The 19,808-nt window shown below is 54.3% G+C and overlaps 1 protein-coding gene across 1 annotated transcript in view; it reads right to left on the bottom strand.

Annotated features, from left to right (window-relative positions):
* IQSEC3 (IQ motif and Sec7 domain ArfGEF 3) overlaps positions 1–19,375 on the bottom strand; it is a 95,698-nt gene extending 76,323 nt beyond the window's left edge. The window contains exon 1 of the mRNA XM_065887188.1: positions 18,843–19,375. Coding sequence (XP_065743260.1) covers positions 18,843–19,375 — 533 coding nt within the window. The remainder of the gene's footprint in view (positions 1–18,842) is intronic.
* Between the last annotated feature and the right edge of the window lie 433 nt (positions 19,376–19,808).

The raw sequence follows: 19,808 nt of genomic DNA, 5'->3' as shown, positions 1-19,808 counted from the left end.
TTTCTCGTGGCTGCATAATATTCCACTGTGTGGAATATATATCTCTCACCTCTTCTTTATCCATTCACCCATTGATGGACATTTAGGTTGTTTCCATAACTTGGCTATTGTAAATAGTGCTGCAATGAACATGGGAGGGCAGATATCTCTTCCAGATCCTGCTTTCGCTTCCTTTGAATAAATACTCCAAAGTGGAATTACTCAATCATAGGGTAGCTGTATCTTTAATTTTCTGAGAAACCTCCGTACTGTTCTCCATAGTGGCTGCACCAGTTTACCTTCCCACCAACAGTGCAAGAGGGTTCCCTTTTCTCCACACCCTCACCCGCACTTATTTCTTGCCCTTTTGATGAAGACCATTTTAACAGGTGTGAGGTGGCATCTCATTGTGGTTTTGGTTTTCATTTCCCTGATGATCAGTGATGTTGAGCATCTTCTCATGTGTCTATTGGTCAGTCTGTCTTCTTTGGAAAAATGTCTATTCGGGTCTTCTGCCTTTTTTTTTTTTCTTTTGGTGCGTCGGGTCTTAGTTGTGGCACCCTGGATCTTCGTTGAGGCACGCGGGATCATTTTATCGTTGTGGAGTGTGGGCTCTTCGTCGCGGTGTGCGGGCTTCTCTCTAGTTGTGGCGCACGGGTTCCAGAGCATGTGGACTCTGTAGTTTGCGGCACGCAGCCTCTCTAGTTGAGGCGTGTGAGCTCAGTACTTGTGTCAGGCGGGCTTAGTTGCCCCGCAGCATGTGGGATCTTAGTTCGCCGACCAGGGATCAAACCCGCATCCCCTGCACTGGAAGGCGAATTCTTTACCACTGGACCACGAGGGAAGTCCCTTCTGCCCATTTTTTAATCAGATTGTTTATTTTTTGCTATTGGGTTGTATGAGTTCTTTACATATTTTGAATATTAACCTCTTACCAGTATATGATTTGCAAATATTTTCTCCCATTCTGAATGTTGCCTTTTCATCTTGTTGATGGTTTCCATGCTGTGCAGAAGGTTTTTAGTTTGATAGTCTCCCACTTGTTTCTTTTTGCTTTTGTGGCCAGTGTGCTCCTTATCACACTTGGCACCGTGCTGGACACACGAGGCTACCGTCTCTTCCCTTCAGTCCACCACCTCACCGTTTATACAGCATCTTCTCACACATCTTTTAATCTTTGTACATGGGTCAGATCTAGTTATTCCCGTTTGCAGGTAAGGAACAGAGAAGTGGTCTGGTTTTCCCAAGGTCACACAGCTGGTTAGGGGTGGACACTAAGCCAAGTTCCTCTCATCCTAGGAGTGTGCCCCACGGAGCAGCCAGGAAGCCACGGATGCTCTGGGGCAGAGTCAACCGAGGCCCCTTCTCCAACTGCAGGGGTAGCTCGCTTCCCGAAGAGCCCGCAAGCTGTAGGTTTGGGAACAGCGGCATTCGATCCGTGCCTCCCCACTGGTGTGGCTGTGGACACCCCAAACCTATGCACGCACAATCCTGCACACACATGTGACGGATGCACTCACTCTTCACTGTGTAGACACACACACGCGCACACACACACACACACACACACACACACACACAGAGGACTGAGACCAGGGATGTTTCATCCCTTACGTGAACCCTCCTTGAACCCTCCTGACCACGTGGGCCATGGAGGAACACGATGTCCTATGGAGACTCGCAAATCATCCATCCATGGCTACACGTGGGTGACACTCTGCCTGTCCTCTAGCCCAGTCCTCACGGCAAGACAGAGATGAGTGGGCCAAAGGCTAAGCTCCGCAGCATGAACAACCGTTGCATGGACGTGTCACGTGGAGCCACCAGCCTCTCGGTCTCTGAACACTGGCCAAGTTCCCAATCAGGCCTTGACTTGGGAGGCATGTCCCCAACGCAGGGGACTCCCCTAGGGCGGGGCTGGCTACGTCAGGGTGTACGAGGCTAAAGCCTGTGTGTGAATCTTGAAGACACCACTGTAGCTGTGTGACCTCGGTGGGTCACCTTCACCTTTCTGGGCCTCACTCATCACATCTGTGAAATGGGGATAATAATACCTTCCCATTAGGATTGTATGGAGAAAAGGAGATTAGAAGACGTACATAAATGCCTAGCGCACGGCAGAAATTAGTACGTGGATGTTGAAAGAAAGACTGAATAAATGAGTGAAGATCAAATGGTTGCGGGTTGCACTGTGGGGCTCTCTCTGCAAGCTGCTCTCCCTTTTCTGCTCCTGGAGCCCCCCTGACTTTCCTGCAGGGGTGGATCACATTGCGCCCTGCTCAAAACCACCACCCAAACAACTTCCACCCCACAAACCCCTCTGGAGGACCCCTCCAACCCTCTCTCTCTCTCTCTTTCTTTCTCTCCACCTTTCCCTCCTGTTCTTTGAACATGTGTTTCTTCCAGCCCCAGGGCATTTGCACAGAATGTTTTTCCCTCAGGTCTTCCCATGACTCTGTCCTTCACTTTATTTCTCTGCTCAGATGTCACCGCCTAAGTGAGGTCTTGCCTATCAAGCTCCCTCCTCCCAGTCACCCTCTTATTCTTCCTTAGAGTCCTTATGAGTGTATAGATCCCTGAGTCACTTTTCTGGTTTACCGTCTGTCTTCTTCTCTCGAATGTGAGCTCCATGATGGCCGAGTCTTTGACTTGTTCGCTGTGGATCCCCAGCACCTACAGCAGAGCCTGACTTGCAGTAGGTGCTCAATAACTACTTGTTAAATGGATGTACAGGTAGGACTCTGGCCCTCGAGGAGCCTAAATAAAATTCCCACCCCTAAATAACCGCTTCCCTCTCTCCACATTCCTTTCTCCCGCACAGCTCAGCTCATCAGTGCAACACATTTTCATTATTTCCCCAGCCCCCAGCTAGCCGACTCAGGCTGATCTATTCTGATGGCTCTTGGGTGGGGCGCTGCGTCGGAATCCTGAGAGCTTCCTTTAGAGTAGACTTGGCTGCCCTCCTTCCCCTAACCTCCTCCTGAATGACAGTCTCCAGGGCAGAGGCCGTTTGGATGCATGTTCCTGCAATCGTTCCTGCAATCGTCTGCAGGAGGAGAGAGGCTGAGAGCAATGACCCCAGAATCACACCCCTGGGTTTGAATCTGGACGCTGCCTCATGGTGGTTGCTTGAACGACGTGGAGGGAGGCGGCAGTTCCTGACCCTCTTGTGCCTCACCCCCCAAGTGTAGAAGTTATTGAGACAGAGTGTCATACAGAGTGAAGTTAAGTCAGAAAGAGAAAAACAAACACCGTATATTAACGCATGTATGCGGAATCTGAAAAATTGGTATAGACGATCCTATTTACAAAGCAGAAATAAAGACACAGACATAGAGAACAAACACATGGATACCAAGGGGGAAAGGGGCAGGGTGGGATGAACTGGGAGATTGGGATTGACATATATCTATTGATACTATGTATAAAACAGATAACTAATGAGAACCTACTGTAGAGCACAGGGAACTCCACTCAGTGCTCTGTGGTGACCTAAATGGGAAGGAAATCCAGAAAAGAGGGGATATATGTATACGTAGAACTGTTTCACTTTGCTGTACAGTATAAACTAACACAACATTGTAAAGCAACTATACTCCAATAAAAATTTTTTAAAAAAAGAAGTTATTGAGATAAAGTTTGTCAGGTACTTAACACAATGCCCAGCCCACAGTGAGGGCAAGATAAAAAATTAGCTTCCATTAAATTAGTATTATTTCCTCCAGGCAGTGAGGCCGTGTTCCTTAGTCTCCCTGCAGTGTCCAGTGTAGGGCCTTTCCTGTGGACGGCCAGTCCCCGCAGTTGGCTGAGACAAACATGCCACCGTCGCTCCCACCTTCAGGAACAATCTTCTGTCTTGAACCCTCTTCCCCCTCCAGGAAGCACCCCATTTCTTTACTCTTCTTTCTAGCAAAATTCACCGTAGGGTTTTCTATACTCACTTTCTGCAGCCCCTCCCATTCTGTCACCTTCTAAACTTCCTTTTACAGAAATTTCAAACATACATTTTTGCCAGTCTTCTACCCCCATCTTTTTTGCTGGAGTATTTTAAAGTGTACCCCAGAAATAATACCATTTCACCCAGAATGTATCTCTAAACAGGTAAGAACTTTGAAAAGATATCACAGTATCATTATTATAGCTAACTAAAGTAACAATACTTCCAATATCTGTGTTCAAATTTCCCCGATGGCCTTAAACATGTCTTTTTACAGTTGCTTCATTTGAATTAGGACCTAGTCAAGGTCCACACTTTACCCGGGGTTGATTTGTCTAAATCTCTTTTCCCTTCTCTCTTAAACCCACACCAATCAAGCTTCCACCCTGCCCCTTGCTCTACCCAAGCTGTGCTTTTCAGGGTCACCGATGACCTCCATGCTGCACAAGGGACTCTCCTCCCTGCTCACCCTCTCCAGGAGGTGACTCTGCTGTACCGTCCTCACTGAGACCCCTCTTCGCTGGGACACCACGTGGTTCTCCAGCTGCCTGCTGCTCCCTCTGGACACTCTTTCTCAGCTCCCATCCCCACCTCTTGACACCGACGTGCTCCAAGGCTCCGTACCGGCCCTCTGTGGTCTTCTCTTCTCACTCATTGGTGGTGTCATCCAGCCTTGAGGCTTTAAAAGCCCTCCCAAATTTTTATCTCCAGTCCATCCAAAGACCTGCCAGCCCTCTCCAGTGCACATCTCACAACAGGCATCCCCAACTTAGCGTGGCTAAAACTCTACCCCCTCAGATGTCCCCGTCTCATCCTTCCAGTAACTTCAGTCCAAACTCTTGGACTCATCCTCTACTCCTGTTCCTCTCGTACCCACATTAACGCCGCAGGAAGTCCTGCTGGTTTGACTGCTTACCCCACCTGCTACCACGGCCTCTCGTCCAAGCTACTTCCATCTCGTGCCTGGACTCCGCAACCACTTCTTACCTTATCTCCCTGCTGCCGGCTGGCTTTCTTCTTCCTCAAGTCTATTCTCAACCCAGCAGCCGAGGTCCCTTTGAAGCATTCTCTGCTCAAAACCGTCCACTGGCTTCCAGTTTTTCTTAATGTGGAAGCCAAACTCTTCACAATAGGTTCCAAGGCCCTATCAGTGTTTCTCAACAAGAAACGCTGGCATTGGGGCAGGAAGACTCTTCCTTGTGGGAATGGTCCTGAGCACTAGAGGGCGTTCGCTGTGGCCTTTGCCCACTAAATGCCAGCAGAGCAATGCTTTGCCCCCCTTAACCCTGGCAGCCACTGCGACAGCTAAAACGTCCCCACGCGCTTCCAAACACTGCCCGGTGGACTTGGAAATACCAGGTGAGAACCTCTTACAGGATCTGCTGCAGCCCTGCACGCCCCCAGCCTCCCTCCACCCCACCAAAGTCTCTGACTCACCTCAGACCACTCTCCCTGCGCTCCCTCTGCCCCTGTCTTACCTGAACAACTAGACAGGCTCCCTCACTCACCTCTGTGCTGTGCCCGCCTCGGCCAGGAAACCTCCTCCCCCAGATGGCACAGAACCCCTCCTCCAGGGCACCTCTCAGGTGCTCTCTTAGCTCTCCAGGAGGCCTGCCCAGGGCACCCTGTCTGAAATTGCAAATCCCTTTATTCCCAGGCCCCCTTGCTCTGTTTTATTTCTCCTCAGAGCACTTATCCCATCAGACGTACTCTGTTTTCATTCTTAATCTAGTTGATTTTTTGTCCATAAGCTTCCTGAAGGGATGTGGGGTTTTTTGCTCACTGCGGTTCCCTGGTACTTGGCACGGTAACTGCACACAGCAGATAATCGTTAAATATTTGTTAAGTGAAAGAAGGAATACAGATGCCGTAAGCATATACTTATGGAGAGAAGAAAACAAGCACTTTTAAGCCACAGGAATGAAGAATTAACTTCATCCTTAGCAAGAACTGGAGTGTGCTCAGCCCGGGGTGGGAAGTAGGGGAAGAGGCAATGAGAAACTCTGTTTATTAGATCAGTTAAGGAAGACTTCCTGAAGGAGGTGGGGCTGTAGGACTCACTTTCAGCTCATTTTGAACCAGATTATAATATCCTGGGAGCTCCCCCAGCCCTGAGGACTGCAGACAACTCTTCCAAGCTGGAAGAGTGGTGAAGCGTTTTCAGGTAGGGAAGCCCGCTCCCTTAATCTTATTTCTACCGCAATTTACCAATGTCTGTAGGAGGCTCCAGCAGCAGGTCCGCAGCTGGAGGGCCAAGTTCAAATGGAGCCCCTGGGTAATGTCTGCCTACCCATCCACCACCCACCCCACCCTCAGAAAAGCCCACCCCAAATGATTACACAGAGGCAGGCTACCCAGAGCTTGCCTTCTACACGCTCAGCAGACGAGAAGAAAGGACAGCCACACAATGGAATACTTTACAGCTATTGAAAGGAATGAGACAGCTCGTTTTATACTGTATATGGAAGGATCACCAGGATAGATTATTATTGGGTGGGGGGGAAAAACACAAGATGCAGAGTGGCATATAGTATACTACCATTTGTGTAAAAAGAAACATACACATATCTAAACAAGTATATATATATATTTGCTTGAATATACATAGACTATCGCTGGAAGGATGCACAAGAAATTTCTAACAGTAGTTGCTGGGGATAGCGGATGGGGGTAGGGTTGTGGGTGAGTGGGTGGGAAACAAGGGCAGGGAGACACTTTTCACTGAGAACACTTGCATCTTTCAAATTTTGGACTATGTCGAAGTATTACCTGTTTGAAAAGAGTAAATTAACTTTTAAAAAGAACACAACCGGATTAACAAAATGAAAACAAACGGAGCCATGTGAAAAGTTCAGCTCTTTGGGTGTTAAAATGAAAGCCACTTGCAGAAGTACAGGTGGCCAGAAGCGGAAGACAGCAGAAAGAGCCCAGGGACTTTCATTGACCTCTTTTGCCAGGTCCCATCTGTGTGGCCCAGGGCCGAGAAAGCCAGTGGGTTCCTAGGTGCCATCCAGAGCCAGGCAGGGTCCAGAACCTCCAACGCTGGGGGGAGGGAGGAGGAGGAAGGGGGAGGGGATGGGGAGGGGGAAGGGGGAGGGGATGGGGAGGGGGAGGGGGAGGGGGAGGGGAGGGGGAGGGGGAAGGGGGAGGGGAAGGGGAGGGGGAAGGGGGAGGGGAAGGGGAGGGGGAAGGGGGAGGGGAAGGGGAGGGGATGGGGAGGGAAGGGGAAGGGGATGGGGAGGGAAGGGGAAGGGGCTGGGGTGGGAAGGGGAAGGGGCTGGGGTGGGGAAGGGGAAGAGGCAGGGGATGGGGAGGGGGAAGGGGGAGGGGATGGGGAGGGGAAGGGGGAGGGGATGGGGAGGGGAAGGGGGAGGGGATGGGGAGAAGGGGGAGGGGATGGGGAGAAGGGGGAGGGGATGGGGAAGGGGATGGGGGAAGGGGGAGGGGATGGGGGAAGGGGGAGGGGATGGGGAGGGGATGGGGAAGGGGATGGGGGAAGGGGGGAGGGGAGGGGGAGGGGAGGGGACTCTCCCTGCCCCCACGCTGGCTGGGCCACACCTCCTGGGCCACAGGGCTGTCTCCAGCTGCCATGTTCTGGGAGCTAGAAGCCAGTGACCAGGTGGGCAGAGACACCCCCAGACCCACGTGGAGCAGAAAGTGTAGGCGTCAGTGTGCTCACTGGAAAGAAAAGGAGAAAGAAAAGGAGGCGGCTGGAGGGAGCCGTCCAGGAGGCCAGGGAGGGGGAATGACTGTATTCGAATATTTGAGAGGCTGTCAGGGAGGGAAGGAGGAGGCCTGTTCGGAGCCCTCGGGAAGCCTCCACCTTCAAAAATCACTTTCTGGCCCAGTTCCTGCCAGAGGGGTCCCCGAATAACTGCTGTCCTTCGAGTTCCCACTGCGCCTGGGTTGCTCAGTGCTTTATTGGCATCAACTCTGAATTTTCACAGCGGTCCTGGGAGGTTATCACTAATCCTACCCCCACTTTACAGACAAGGAAGCCAAGGCTGTCATTGCTGAGGATCACAGTTAGTACATGACCGAGTCAGGGTTCAAGCCCCAGGCCACCTTCTGGGCCACTATGGTTATCACAGGCTGGGCCAGAACTCGAAGATTTGTACTTGTACAAAATACAAATATAGATATGGAAGGCTAAGACGGAGCTCGGATTCTCTGGCCAGGGTGACTCGGGTACAAGGAAGGCTAGGGAGGTGGACGCTCGGTAGAACTGGACCTCCGTTCTGTTGGGGGGGGGGGCTGGAGCGGGAAGCCCCCGCAGAATTCACCCCGCCCTCCCCGACACCACCTTGATCCCGGCTTCCCCCAGCAAGGCGAGGGCCCTCCCCCCAACCCGGGCAGTGGCCCACGGAGGCCGGGACAGGAGCGCACGTCCCGCCCGCAGCGCCCGCACCCTCGGGCAGCGGCCCGGCCTGTCGGGTGTGGGGCGGGGTCGCAGCCCGGAAGCTCCTCCCCCGGGAGGCGCGCGGCTGGGATGCTCCCAGACGACGTGGGCGGGCGGCTCGCCAGGCTAGCGGGGAGGGCCGCGGGGGTGGGGGGGAGGGGAGCAGCGGACCCGCGAGACGCGCCCCTCCCCACCCCCACGGGGCCCGGGCGCGCAGTGCGGGGATGGGGGAGCAGCGGCCGCGCTTCCCGGGCGCGTGACTCAGCAGCCTCCACGCCGGGATGGGCGCCGGGCGCGCGGCTTCCGGGCGCGGGGGTGGGGGCTCACTCTGCCGCCCCCGCTGGGAAGAGCCGAGGGGCGCGTGGGCGGGTAGATCCCGCGCCGCCCGCCCGCAGCTCGCCAGGCCGCCCACGCAGCCGCGAGCCCGGCTCGTTGGGTCCGCCCCCGCGGAGCCCGTGGGATGCGCCGCCCGCGGAAGGGCTTCCCCAGGCTCCCGGCGAGTCGGGGGGAGGAGGGGGCTGCATCCTTAGCGCTCCCCTCCAGCTGTTGACGCGCCAATGTCCAGAGGGGGCCCCCGTGGAAATTCCTGGGGGGCTGGAGCGGGAAGCCCCCGCAGAACTCACCCCGCCCTCCCCGACCTGCGGGGCCTGGCCGCCCTACACCCGGCCCCAGGGTCTGTCTCCTTTGTTTTCTCGAAATGGAGAGTGGATTCTGAGCTCCCTTCCTAAGGCTCTTACCATTTGGAAGTCACTTTGCCCATCTAAGGTAAGTGCTTTCTGCTCTAGCAGCCTCTGAACAGCCCTGCTTTGCCACAGACTCAGTGAACTGAGGGCAGAGAGGGGCCCAAAGGTGGGCAAAGACTGATTGTCCCCATTGGGCAGAGGGGACACCAAGGCCCAGTGAAGGGGGAGCGGTTTGCTGCAAGCTCACACTTGGGGTCTGTGAGGGTGGACACAGCAGTCGGAACTCGGGAGTCCTGGCTTCTGGGCTCAGTCTAGCTTCCGGGCTCCCTCCCCACCCCAATCCAGTGCTGTGCAGCACGGTGCCTTCACCTGCCTCTGGAATTCCCTTTGGCCCTCACCCACGGGCTCTTATGAGTTGAGTAGCTCCAGGAATGTCCAAGATGCCCAACCAGCCGGTTTGGAAGCAGCAGGGCATCTCCGTTTGTAAAGACCAGACTGTGCACTGGAAACGCTGAAACTAGACATAGGCAAGAGATTCCCAACTGCTCTGCAGAGTTTTTGTTGCTGTTGCTGTTTTAAATAATCATTGTGTTGGATTGATGTGTTGAATGAAAATTGTGGTCGTTGGGAATCATTTATCACAGAAGAAATGGTGGAATTCCCTTGCCTCTCTGCTGGGATGGGGAGTGCATTCCAGGCTGGAGGCAGGGGGACAGCTGGTTTGACCTGACTTGTCCAGCCCAGAGAGGTCGTGGGCGCCAGTCCCTGGCCGCAGCCAGGCCAAGTCGGGTGCAGGGAAGATCACGCTGCAGCTTGGCATATGCATCTTGCTGCTGCTGGTACCTGACCTTCCAAACAAAATGCGTCACTAGACCCCTACGCCGCCCACCGTCCGGGCAGCCTTTTCCCCAGGAGCTCACAGCCTCCAGAGGCCAGGTCTCCTTCACGCTCGAGGCAGAGTAAGGGGTAGAACACGGGGCATGGAGGTACTGTACTCGCCCCATTTTACAGACGGGAGGACTTGGCTGGCCAGAAGAGAGAAACAAGCACGCAGAGAAAAGGAGAAGGAACCCAGAGTCCTGACAGGGTGACGAGCCCCAGGGGTGGGGAGACAGGGAGAAGGAAGGCCTGTGCTGTGTGGTGGGATCCTCACCCCTTTCCCCCAGCCCAAGTCAGGAAAACGCTCACCCACACTCAGACGCACCCCCTCAGTCCCACAAACGCAGCCATGCCGGATTCACATGGCGTCGCCTCCCGGCAGGGTCCTGACGTCTCCCTGACCAGAGCTGACGCCACTGCCTGGCAGAGAAAGAGGAGAGGCCTGGAGCCTGGTGCTGATTCTCCCAGGCCAGAGTGGGACCCCAGAATCCAGCTCTCCTTTGTCTCTTTCTACCTGGAGACATGGCCGCAATTCCGGCTTCCTCTCCCTCCCATCCTCATAGGTCCATTCTCCGTTTCTGGTTCAACCTGCTGACAGGCCGTGTGTGTGGGTGTCTGAGGTGAAACACTCCAAGGGCCTTCTCATGCTTCATTCTTTTGTTTGGCCGTGGCGGGATCTTCGTTCCCCAGCCAGGGATCGAACCTGCACCTCCTGCAGTGGAAGTGCGGAGTCTTAACCACTGGACCGCCAGGGAGGTCCCTCATGCTTCATTCTTAACGCAGCTTCCCAGGCTAAAGACTGGACTGGGCGGAGGCTGGGGGCAGAGCGGGAGGAGGGCTCTCCATACTCACCGGTAGAATTGAGGTGGGATCTGTTAGCTGCGAGGGGCACCCAGGTCCCCCTCGCTCCCCAGATGGCCTTAAGAGCTAAGCCTCTGATCCAGCATTTCCCAGGTGCTCAGCTGCAGAAACTGCTCGTGGGCCAGAGCACAGCCCACCCCCTGGTGGGGCTCCCTCCAGCTGAGACCTTCTTCAGCCCTGACTCCATACCGCCTCCCTCCACTCAAGCGTGGATGGGCCTGCCTGTGCTCTACGCACTGAGAGTTTATTCCTTCCAGCATTACTCATCACACACCTACTAGGTGTTGAGTTGGCCTCCATCCCCCATGCTTTTCATCCCCACCATGACAAACCCCAATAGAGCTGTGTGAAATTTTGCCACCCAAAAAATTATTTTAAGGGCTTCCCTGGTGGCGCGGTGGTTGAGAGTCCGCCTGCCGACACAGGGGACACGGGTTCATGCCCCGGTCTGGGAAGATCCCACGTGCTGCGGAGCGGCTGGGCCCGTGAGTCATGGCCGCTGAGCCTGCGCGTCCAGAGCCCGTGCTCCGCAACGGGAGAGGCCACGACAGTGAGAGGCCCGCGTACCGCAAAAAAATAAAAAATAAAAAATTATTTTAAGAGCCTAGAAAGGATCAAAAGTGCTTACCAAGCACCAGGATGCTCCTTAAATTCCTGTGTTATGACTTTTACACATGAAGCTCCTTGGGGAAGTATTCCTTCTCCAGCCCAGATAATTACTTTTTCAAGACAAGCCAGTGTGGGAGTGAGTGCCCTGGATCCCTGCCCTTTGCTTACCAGGCCCAGGCAAGGCAGTGCTAATTCTCTGCAAAATACAGTGGAGGTGAAGACCATTTAGACTCTCAACAGCATCCTCCATGAGCCCTTCAATGCCTTATAAGCCTGCTGCCCTGGCCGCTAGGCATCCTCCTCCCTTATCAAACCCACCCTTCAGAAACTGCTGAGATGAACTCTTTCATGCTGAAGTGCAACAGTCTAATAGAGCCAAATGTGTTGTTTTTTTCTCCTGTCCTAGGAGAATTTGCATTTTAACAAGGGGGATAACCTTGAAGTACCCAAAGGAATCTCTACGTGTAGAATTGCTGGCATAGGCGAGATATTCTGGAAGGCAGCGAGACCCCCGTGGAATGCCTGAAGGCCCCAAAACTCACGGTAAGTTTGGCCACGCACACCCACGGAGCAGTCCTGACTGGTCCTCTTGGTCCCCCACTATATTGAGAGTACTGGATGAAGAGTTTAGAGAAGCTGAGTTCTATACCTAGTTCGGCCACTAACCAGTTTGGAAGCACTCGTCGCTTCTGTCTTGGGCCATAGTTTTCTCGTTTGCCAAATGAGAAGTTCAGTCCAAATGACCTAACAGGACCTTTCCAGCTCTGACGTTCACCTGACTCCCCAGAGGGGCTGGGGGACCCTGGTCCAGCTCCTAAGGCCCTCCAGCCCCTGCAGCTGTGGCCCGGAGGAAATGACCTGCCACCATACAGCGTGAGGGTGTGGGGCAGGGGGGCACTTCTCGGGACTTGGACAGGCCTGCAGGCTCCCTGTCCACAGAGCCCGGGCCCCAGCTGGCAAGGAAAGGGAGCACTCAGCACAGCCCAGGCATTAGCATCACAGAGTTACATAACCCTCCAGATGGGATATTCCAAACAGCAACAGCACGACAGCCTTTGCCCCACGCCGTGTCTCAGCACCAGCACACACACACACACACACACACACACACACACACACACACAGCCACGACCACCTTGCCACCCTTTCTTTTCCGTTTGTTTTGTGTTTTCTAGAAGGTATTTCATCTAACAGAGTCCTTACGAGAAGAAACTCCTTTACCCTCTGGGCTTGACCAGGAAAATCAGAGTCCTCCTCCAGCCACCCTCCCCCCCAGCCTCCACCAGAACCCCACGTCGGGTCAGGCCTCCCCTTTTCTCGGCCCCTCCCTGCTGTTCTGTCTCACTTTCTGACCTCAGAGTCCTGCAAAGTGCGGTTCTACCTTGTCCTTTCCATTCCCGGGATGGAAGAATTTGGAGCAATGGGTTTAGCTTTCATTCCAGCAAATGGGAGGCAATCTCCTGGTTCAGACTCCAGTCCCCCACTCTCCACTTTTGTCCTTGTCACGTCTGCGTACTAGATGAGACTGTAGTTTCCCCATTTAGAAAATGGATGAGGTCATTCTCATCCCCACGGGGTGCTGGGTGGTAACTCAGATCCCTTCAGTGTCCTTAAGAGAAGTGCAAACAATCTGAAAATGCAACCGAAGAAATTTAGGTTGGGCTTAAGGAAGCATTTCCCAGCTATACAGTTGTGAGACCTCATTATAGATCACTAAGGGATGGTGATTTGTCCTGCCTAGCTGCATTTTAAGGCAAGCGCCCATTCACATATCTGGAATAGCTTGGGTGCACACTGTCCAGAGGTAGGGGAGTGGTTGAGGAAAGGTCACTCCAGATAGGTGGCCTGGAAGAATTCCTCAAGGGATGCTGAACCTGTATTCTCCTGGATAGCTATGGTCTAACTCTGGATGAGCCTTGGGCCCTGGTTTCTTTATCCATAGAAATGTTACAATATATTGAGCACTTACTTTGTGCCTGAAACAGTAAAAAAAAAAAAAAAACTATCTAATTTTAAAAGTTTAAAACATCCCTTTAAAGTAGATATTATTCTTCATATCATAAATGAAAAAACCACGGCTTAAAGAAGGTACACCATGAATGTAAGGTGTCCCAGCTGGTAGAGCAGGATTCATACCCAGGTACGCCTACCTCCAAAGCCCATGTTCTGAACCACCTAGATCTTGAAAATTCTGTGATTCTATGGTTTCCTTAAGTTCCTCTTGGCCTGAACAGCCTAAGTTCTCCCTCGCTCTACTCCTGCCCCTTTCTGTTTGTTAATGCCCTCATTGCCTGAAATGGAGAGGACCACTCCATTCCTGCGTGAAAACAAAAACCCTCAGCAGCCCGTGTGGGAACCCGCGCTTTGTGCTTTTCCAGAAGCAGAGGAGGAAGGCTCTGCAGTGGCCCAAGCCTCGGAGATCCTGCCAGATGGCCTTGCATTTGGGGATCTGCCAGATGCAATGAAAGCATCCCCAGGACCTCTTACTAAGAAACCCCTTACGTGGGATTTCAATCCAAGATCCAGGCCTCTTTCCAGACCAGGGTCCAGCTGCTTGTCCTGGCTCTCCCCACTTTTTCATGTCACCCTCCCTTTCCTTCACTCTCCCCCCACCAGACCTGACCCCCATCTGCCGTTTTTCATAAGTGTTCTTTGAAACTCAGGCTGCATAGATATTTGCTGAATCAGCAGGACCAACTGCTGCTCCTCCCACTGGGTTTCAGGCCAAGAGGAAGACACGCCAAATGCCTGTGCAAGGGCCTCTGGTGCTGACTGTGTGGGCCCAGGAGGGGCTCCGGCTAGGAAGGAGATGGCTGGGGAGGAAGGCACACGGGCTGCCGAGCAGCAGGGAGGCCGTCGGGTTTTCCTGAGGCTGGGGTGACTGGTTTCTTTTTGGATGAGAGGGAGGGAAAAATGCTGGTCCAGGCCTTTGGAGAGGCAGGGGACAGCAGATCGTCACCAGTGCCTGCTCAGTACCAGCCGCTGAGTGAGCACAAGACACCCACGCCCTCCTCTCGGTGAGCCTTCATTCGGCCCCTTTTCCAGGTGAGCAGCCCAAAGTTCTCTCCTCGCTGAGACAGGAAAGAGAAGGAGGACAGGCAGGCCAGGGAGCCAGGCAGTAACGTTGCTTCCTCAGCAAGAAGGGCTTTCGGCCGCAAGGCAGAAAGGACCCCGGCACCAGATCTCCTTCCCACGTTGATGGGTTTAGCCTGGTCGGGGGAGGGATGATGGGGGGAGGGGCTGTAGGTCAGAGGGTGGGATGGTGAGCACGCGTAGCACAGACATCTCTGTGGATCGGCTCCTCCCGGCTCCGTCCCCCTTCCAGCTCTCCTTGGTTCTCGCTATTCTTGACATAAGCCCTTGACGCCAACCAAGGAAACCTTCTCTCTGGGCTCTGAAAGTGCTGTGTACGCTCACCCTCTTAACCCCATTCTGTTCTGATAGAGGATGGCTCTGGGCACCTGCAGTCTGCTTCCACTTATTTAGGTGTTTCTAGGTCTGTGTCTCGGGTGTGCTGAGCAAAGGGCTGTCGGCACCTCTCCTATCTTTTTGAACGGACCGGACGCTTGATACAGTAGAGTTGACTGACAGACCGTCGTACTCTCTTAATAGCTCCCAGGAGGGGCCGTTCTTTGCTGTCTGCCACCTCCAGGCAGACAACCCGGACTCAGTAGGAGCAGAGATGCCGGCTCCAATCAGCATCTCAGACAACAGGCTAAAAAGCACGTCCAGGGGTCTTCCGGCCGTGCCCTGGCCTCCAGGTAGCATGAGACCGCGGTGCTCAAAAGATGACTCAAGATTCAGTTTACGCTTAGGGTGGGAGCAGAGAGGAGGAGACTTCCCTACGCAGCTTAAATGGAAGCAAAGGATGGAAGGAAGAAAATACAGGAGAGGGAACATATTTGAGGGGAGGGAAGGAGGGTAAGAGCAAAGGAAGGAAAAGGAGAAGGGGGAAAGTAGGGAGGAAGAGGAAGGAAAGAGTAAAGAAAGACAAGGGAGGAAGAGGAGAACGCGGGAGCTATTCGGACTTCACGACGCCTTGGAGGTAGGGAGCCCAGGGTAGGTGCTGAATTTGAATTATAAGGCAGGAATCTTTGCCACCTTCCAGTAATCCCCTGCCTGTGGGCTTGGGGACTTGGGCAGACACTGGGGTCCACTGGCTCTAAATGCACGGCTGGGTGGGTGGGCCAACGTGTGCTCAGACAGAGAAGTTGTGGCCACACTGAAGCCGGGAGCTTCAGGTCAGGTCACGTGCTTCCATGACGCGGAGGGGATTTTTGCCAGGTCAAGCTGAGGCTCTGGCTCCAGCCAGGAAAGGGATAATCAATTCTGTAGATGCTGTGAGCCTTGATTGAAAAAATAAAGAGGAGGAAGCGAGATTGCTGCTCTCATTAAGAGGCAAAGGCAGTGGGGGCTGGAGTTTAGCGAGAGCCAGGAAGCAGCAGAGAAAGAATTTTAACCCCTCGGGTGTTGTTCTTCCGTGATGCCTTTGAGCTCACCCACACCCGCGTTGTTGCTTCCTTGGCCAGACCTCCAAGGCCATCACCTTCAGTAGCTCCCTCAGCTGAAGGAGGGAGAGAGGCCAGGTTGCATGTTAATGCAGATCTGATGACAACTAAACAATCTATTATTTCCCAGCCCCAGGGTCCCCAGGGCTCCTGCGTCTCCTGGATTTGGGGAGGAAGATGAGTTCTGGGGCTAAGAGATAAGCTGTGCGGTGAGGTAATGCGTCTCACGCTGCCTGGCCCCTGGTAACCCTCATGCACCCTCAGAAACCTCACCAGAGCTGCATTCTCAACCTGATGAGTCCAGAGAAGGGGAAGTAAGAACAGATTTCAGCAAAATTATGACCCAGGGACCCCCTCCGCTGGCTCTTCCTCCTACATCAGCATGCCCAGTAGAGAACTGATTCATCAGGGAGATCCCCAGGAGAGGCCCCAGGGAGAGGGCTGCTGGCTCAGCTCTCCCTCTCCCTATGTCACCCGATCCATGGAGAGGTGCCCCTGCCGGCCGCCTGCATCTAGCCCTACACCACTGAGAGGCTGGGCAGAGGAGGACAAGACGTGCAAAATTGGGGTCGTGGGTGGAGAGCAGGATGGGGCTAAACGCGTAGTCAGCAAAGATGATTCCTTCCTGAGATTCTGGGGGGGGGGGGAAACTTGGACTGAAGTTAAGCAAAACAGTGGGAAGAAATGGGTGATCCAAAGGGCATTCAGTCCGCCTTGATGTTCATGATTTCCCATGCGAGTGGGGAGGGAGCTGCAGGAAGAGTGAGGAGGCATGCGTGTCTGAGCTCCCTAAGTCTCTGGGTGTCCGGGCTTGGGGAGCAGGGGGGAAAAGCTGGAGGATCTGGAGAAAGGAAGGAGTTACTGCTGGGTTTAACCTCTTGGTGCCTGGCACAACTTCCCGCGTGAAAGATTTCCAAAACTTCCACTCTCTTCCACCATCTTAACTACTTATTTTTGTTCTGCTCCCTTGGGAAGCAAAAGCAGGACAAGGGAGAAGGAAAGATGAGGACATGACGGTTTCTCTCCAGTTTTGACATGTGAGGATGGGTAGGAATCCAGGTGATTCCTAAAATCCCTGGATTCCCAGCAAGAGCACCTGAGCAGGAGAGTTTGGGCTCTTTAAGCCACCTTGGGGGCCACAGCAAAGTCTTTATCCAAGAAAAATGATCTTTCCTCAACCGGTCTTGCCCACACAGTCCCCTGAAGGGATGCAAAGAATGTGGGGACGTGGTGGAGGAGGAGGGAGACACCAAAGGGCATGAGGAGCGGAATCAGGTGAAGAAGCACAGTTCCCTCGAAGCCGTGGCTACCCCCGGGAAATGGAATGGAATAGCTGCCCGTATTTGGGGAAAAAGCCACATTTTTTTTTTTTTTTTTTTTTTTTTGCCTTTTGCCTCTTACTGAGCCAGGGGCACTGAGGGAAAACTGACTTTCTGCTTTTTCTGCCAGATAAGGAAAGAAAACCATTAAACTGAAGGAAGGGCAAATGGGCCATTGAGGAAGGTAGGAAGGAAAACCACATCTTCTTGGGACTTGCATCAAATGCTGCGAGATCATCCTGGATCTTCTGCCTAAGGACCCGAAGTTCTGGTCCAATCTATCCTGTGTCCTGACCCAACTTGTCTAACTCTGCAGTAGATGCGAGGAGAAAATGAGTCTACATCAAATCTTCACAAGTAGCCCTAGACTAAGGCACGCCAAGGCTGCTGAAGGTGATTCTTGGCTCTCCACCCTTCCCACCCCCTCCCCCAACTCCCTTAGCATCCCCATCGTCAGGGGCAGGCGCTGACTAGGTTCTGATTTCCCGTGAGGTGTTCTTCTATCACCTGTCTAATGAGAGAAAGGAAGCTGACTTGGTCACAGCCTTCCCAGTACAGAGGAGAGAATATTCCAATCCTCTTTCATCTCTTCTCCCCATATCTCTAGTTCATGGACATTGGGCATAAAGAAAGAGCTTGAAGTCCTAGAGTTTCTCATCAGGGGCTAATGAGCATATTTCTCTCTGGACCTAACACGGGATTCCAGTCATCACCAAATAACCGAGGGGAAGCAAGGTTTGCAGTCACCAGCCACAACAGAGATTTAAACAGGAATTCCACCCAAATACCATCTCCGCAAGCCAACTGTCTCTCTCATCATTATCCCCTTTCCACGATTGCTAACACCCAGCACAGAAATCCTCCTTGAGTCAGAGGAAAAAGCTATAACCAGACTGAATCCTGACACTATAAAGGGACCCTCTGTGGGCCTGGTGGGTTGTTACCTTGCACCCCTCTGGGTCTGTGGGCATTCAGAAGAAAGGTGCCCACTCAGGTCAGAGCAGAGTAAGCGTGTCCAAATGAGCCACTCCTGGCTTGGACTCCCACTGCATCACTTAAAGAGCCACCTTGTTCCTCTGGGAAACGCTTTCTCCCACCCTTCCTCTTCCTCTGTCTCCAGCCCCCCACCTCCTCACATCATCCTGCCTCTCAGCCTTGTGCTCTGCCTTCTGAATCCCCTCAGACCCCAGGTCTACTGTTCCTGGACCCTGCCCTTTTCAAAGCTCTCAACATGTCTCTTTGCCAAGCCTCCGTCTTTTTCATAGCTCACTCTCCATTCGAATAATTTTACTACCCAAACTCCCATCCAGATTTTTCCTAACTTGAAAAGATTCTTCAACTGTTCTCTTTTCTTCAGTTTAATCTGCCCCCCAGTCTTGTCCCCTTTAAAATCTGCCAGTTTCCAATAACCCTCATTTCTTTCCTCCTTTGCCCTCAGTGATGGTTGGGATACTCCCGTTTGCTCCAACACCTCCCAAGCCCTCTCAGACACTGATATCATTCCCTCCTTTCCCCCAAGCCTCCTTGACACACTTCTCCCCGCAAGCACACTGAAGGCCCTAGTCCTTCAGTCTCGGGTGCACCCCACTTCCCCCTTGTCCCCTCCTCACGCCCGTTTGCTTCCCTTCCTCCCCGCACGTTGGTCCCCGTGCCGCCTTCCCCACTCACTCGGGTCTCCTGCTCAGGACGCCCTTGCCGAGGGCGGCGGGGGATTTGTGCTGAAGGAGGGTTCCAGCAGCGGCGCAACAGCTCGGGGGACGCTCCTTCTCCTTGTCGGCGACGGCCCCTGGCCCCGCCGGGTGGTGGTGGGGCGGCTGGGATGCGTGAGCCCTGCCGCTGGGGCCCGCCTGGGGCTGCGCCAGGAGCTGTCCGTGGTGCTGAAGCGGGGGCTTCTCGGGCGCGGTGGGCGGGAGCTGTCCGTGGTCCCGGAGCTGTTCCTGGGCCCCGGAGGCGGCGGTGGCCGGGGTGGCCGACAGCGGGGCTGGTGACGGGGGGACGAGCCCGGGCGGAGGCACGGCTTGCAGCAGCTGCTGGTGCTCCCACAGGCTGCGGTTCTCGGCGCTTAGCTCGTCCAGCCGCCGCTCCAGCTCGTCGATGCGCTGGCGCTGCGTGTGGATGAGGCTCTGCTGGTTCTGCACGATGGCCGTGAGCTCCTTGAGGTAGAGCACGGCGCGCACCGGGTTCTCCAGCAAGCTCTCCATGCCGCCCGCCGCCGCCTGCGCCCTGCCTGCGCCTGGGCGGGCGGCGGGGAGCGCGAGGGCGCGCAGGAGCCGAGCAGCCCCGGCGATCCGCTCGCCTCGCTCTCCGCCGGCGCCGCGTCACCGCCACACAGACATTCACACACGCACGAGGGGCGGGACCGCGGCGCCAGGGCCCACCCCTCCCCCCCCTCCCACCTCTAAGCTTCGTGAGGAGTCTCGGCTTCCTGCAGGGATGGCAGAGGAGCAGGATAAACGAAGGGACCCGGGGTGCTTGAGCGGGATCTGGCGAGAAAGGGAAAGCCGGCCGGGCGGAAGCAGCGGCACCGGGCGAGTGCGGTGGGACCGGTAGGAGAGCAGAAGCAGATGCGGAAAGAGGAGGAGGAGAGCGGCTGGGAGAACGAGGAAGCGCAGAAAGGAAAGGTGGTGAAAGGAG

Source organism: Phocoena phocoena, chromosome 11 (genome assembly GCF_963924675.1).
Source record: "Phocoena phocoena chromosome 11, mPhoPho1.1, whole genome shotgun sequence".
NCBI lineage: Eukaryota > Metazoa > Chordata > Mammalia > Artiodactyla > Phocoenidae > Phocoena > Phocoena phocoena.
This window is presented reverse-complemented; position numbering and strand designations above follow the sequence as displayed.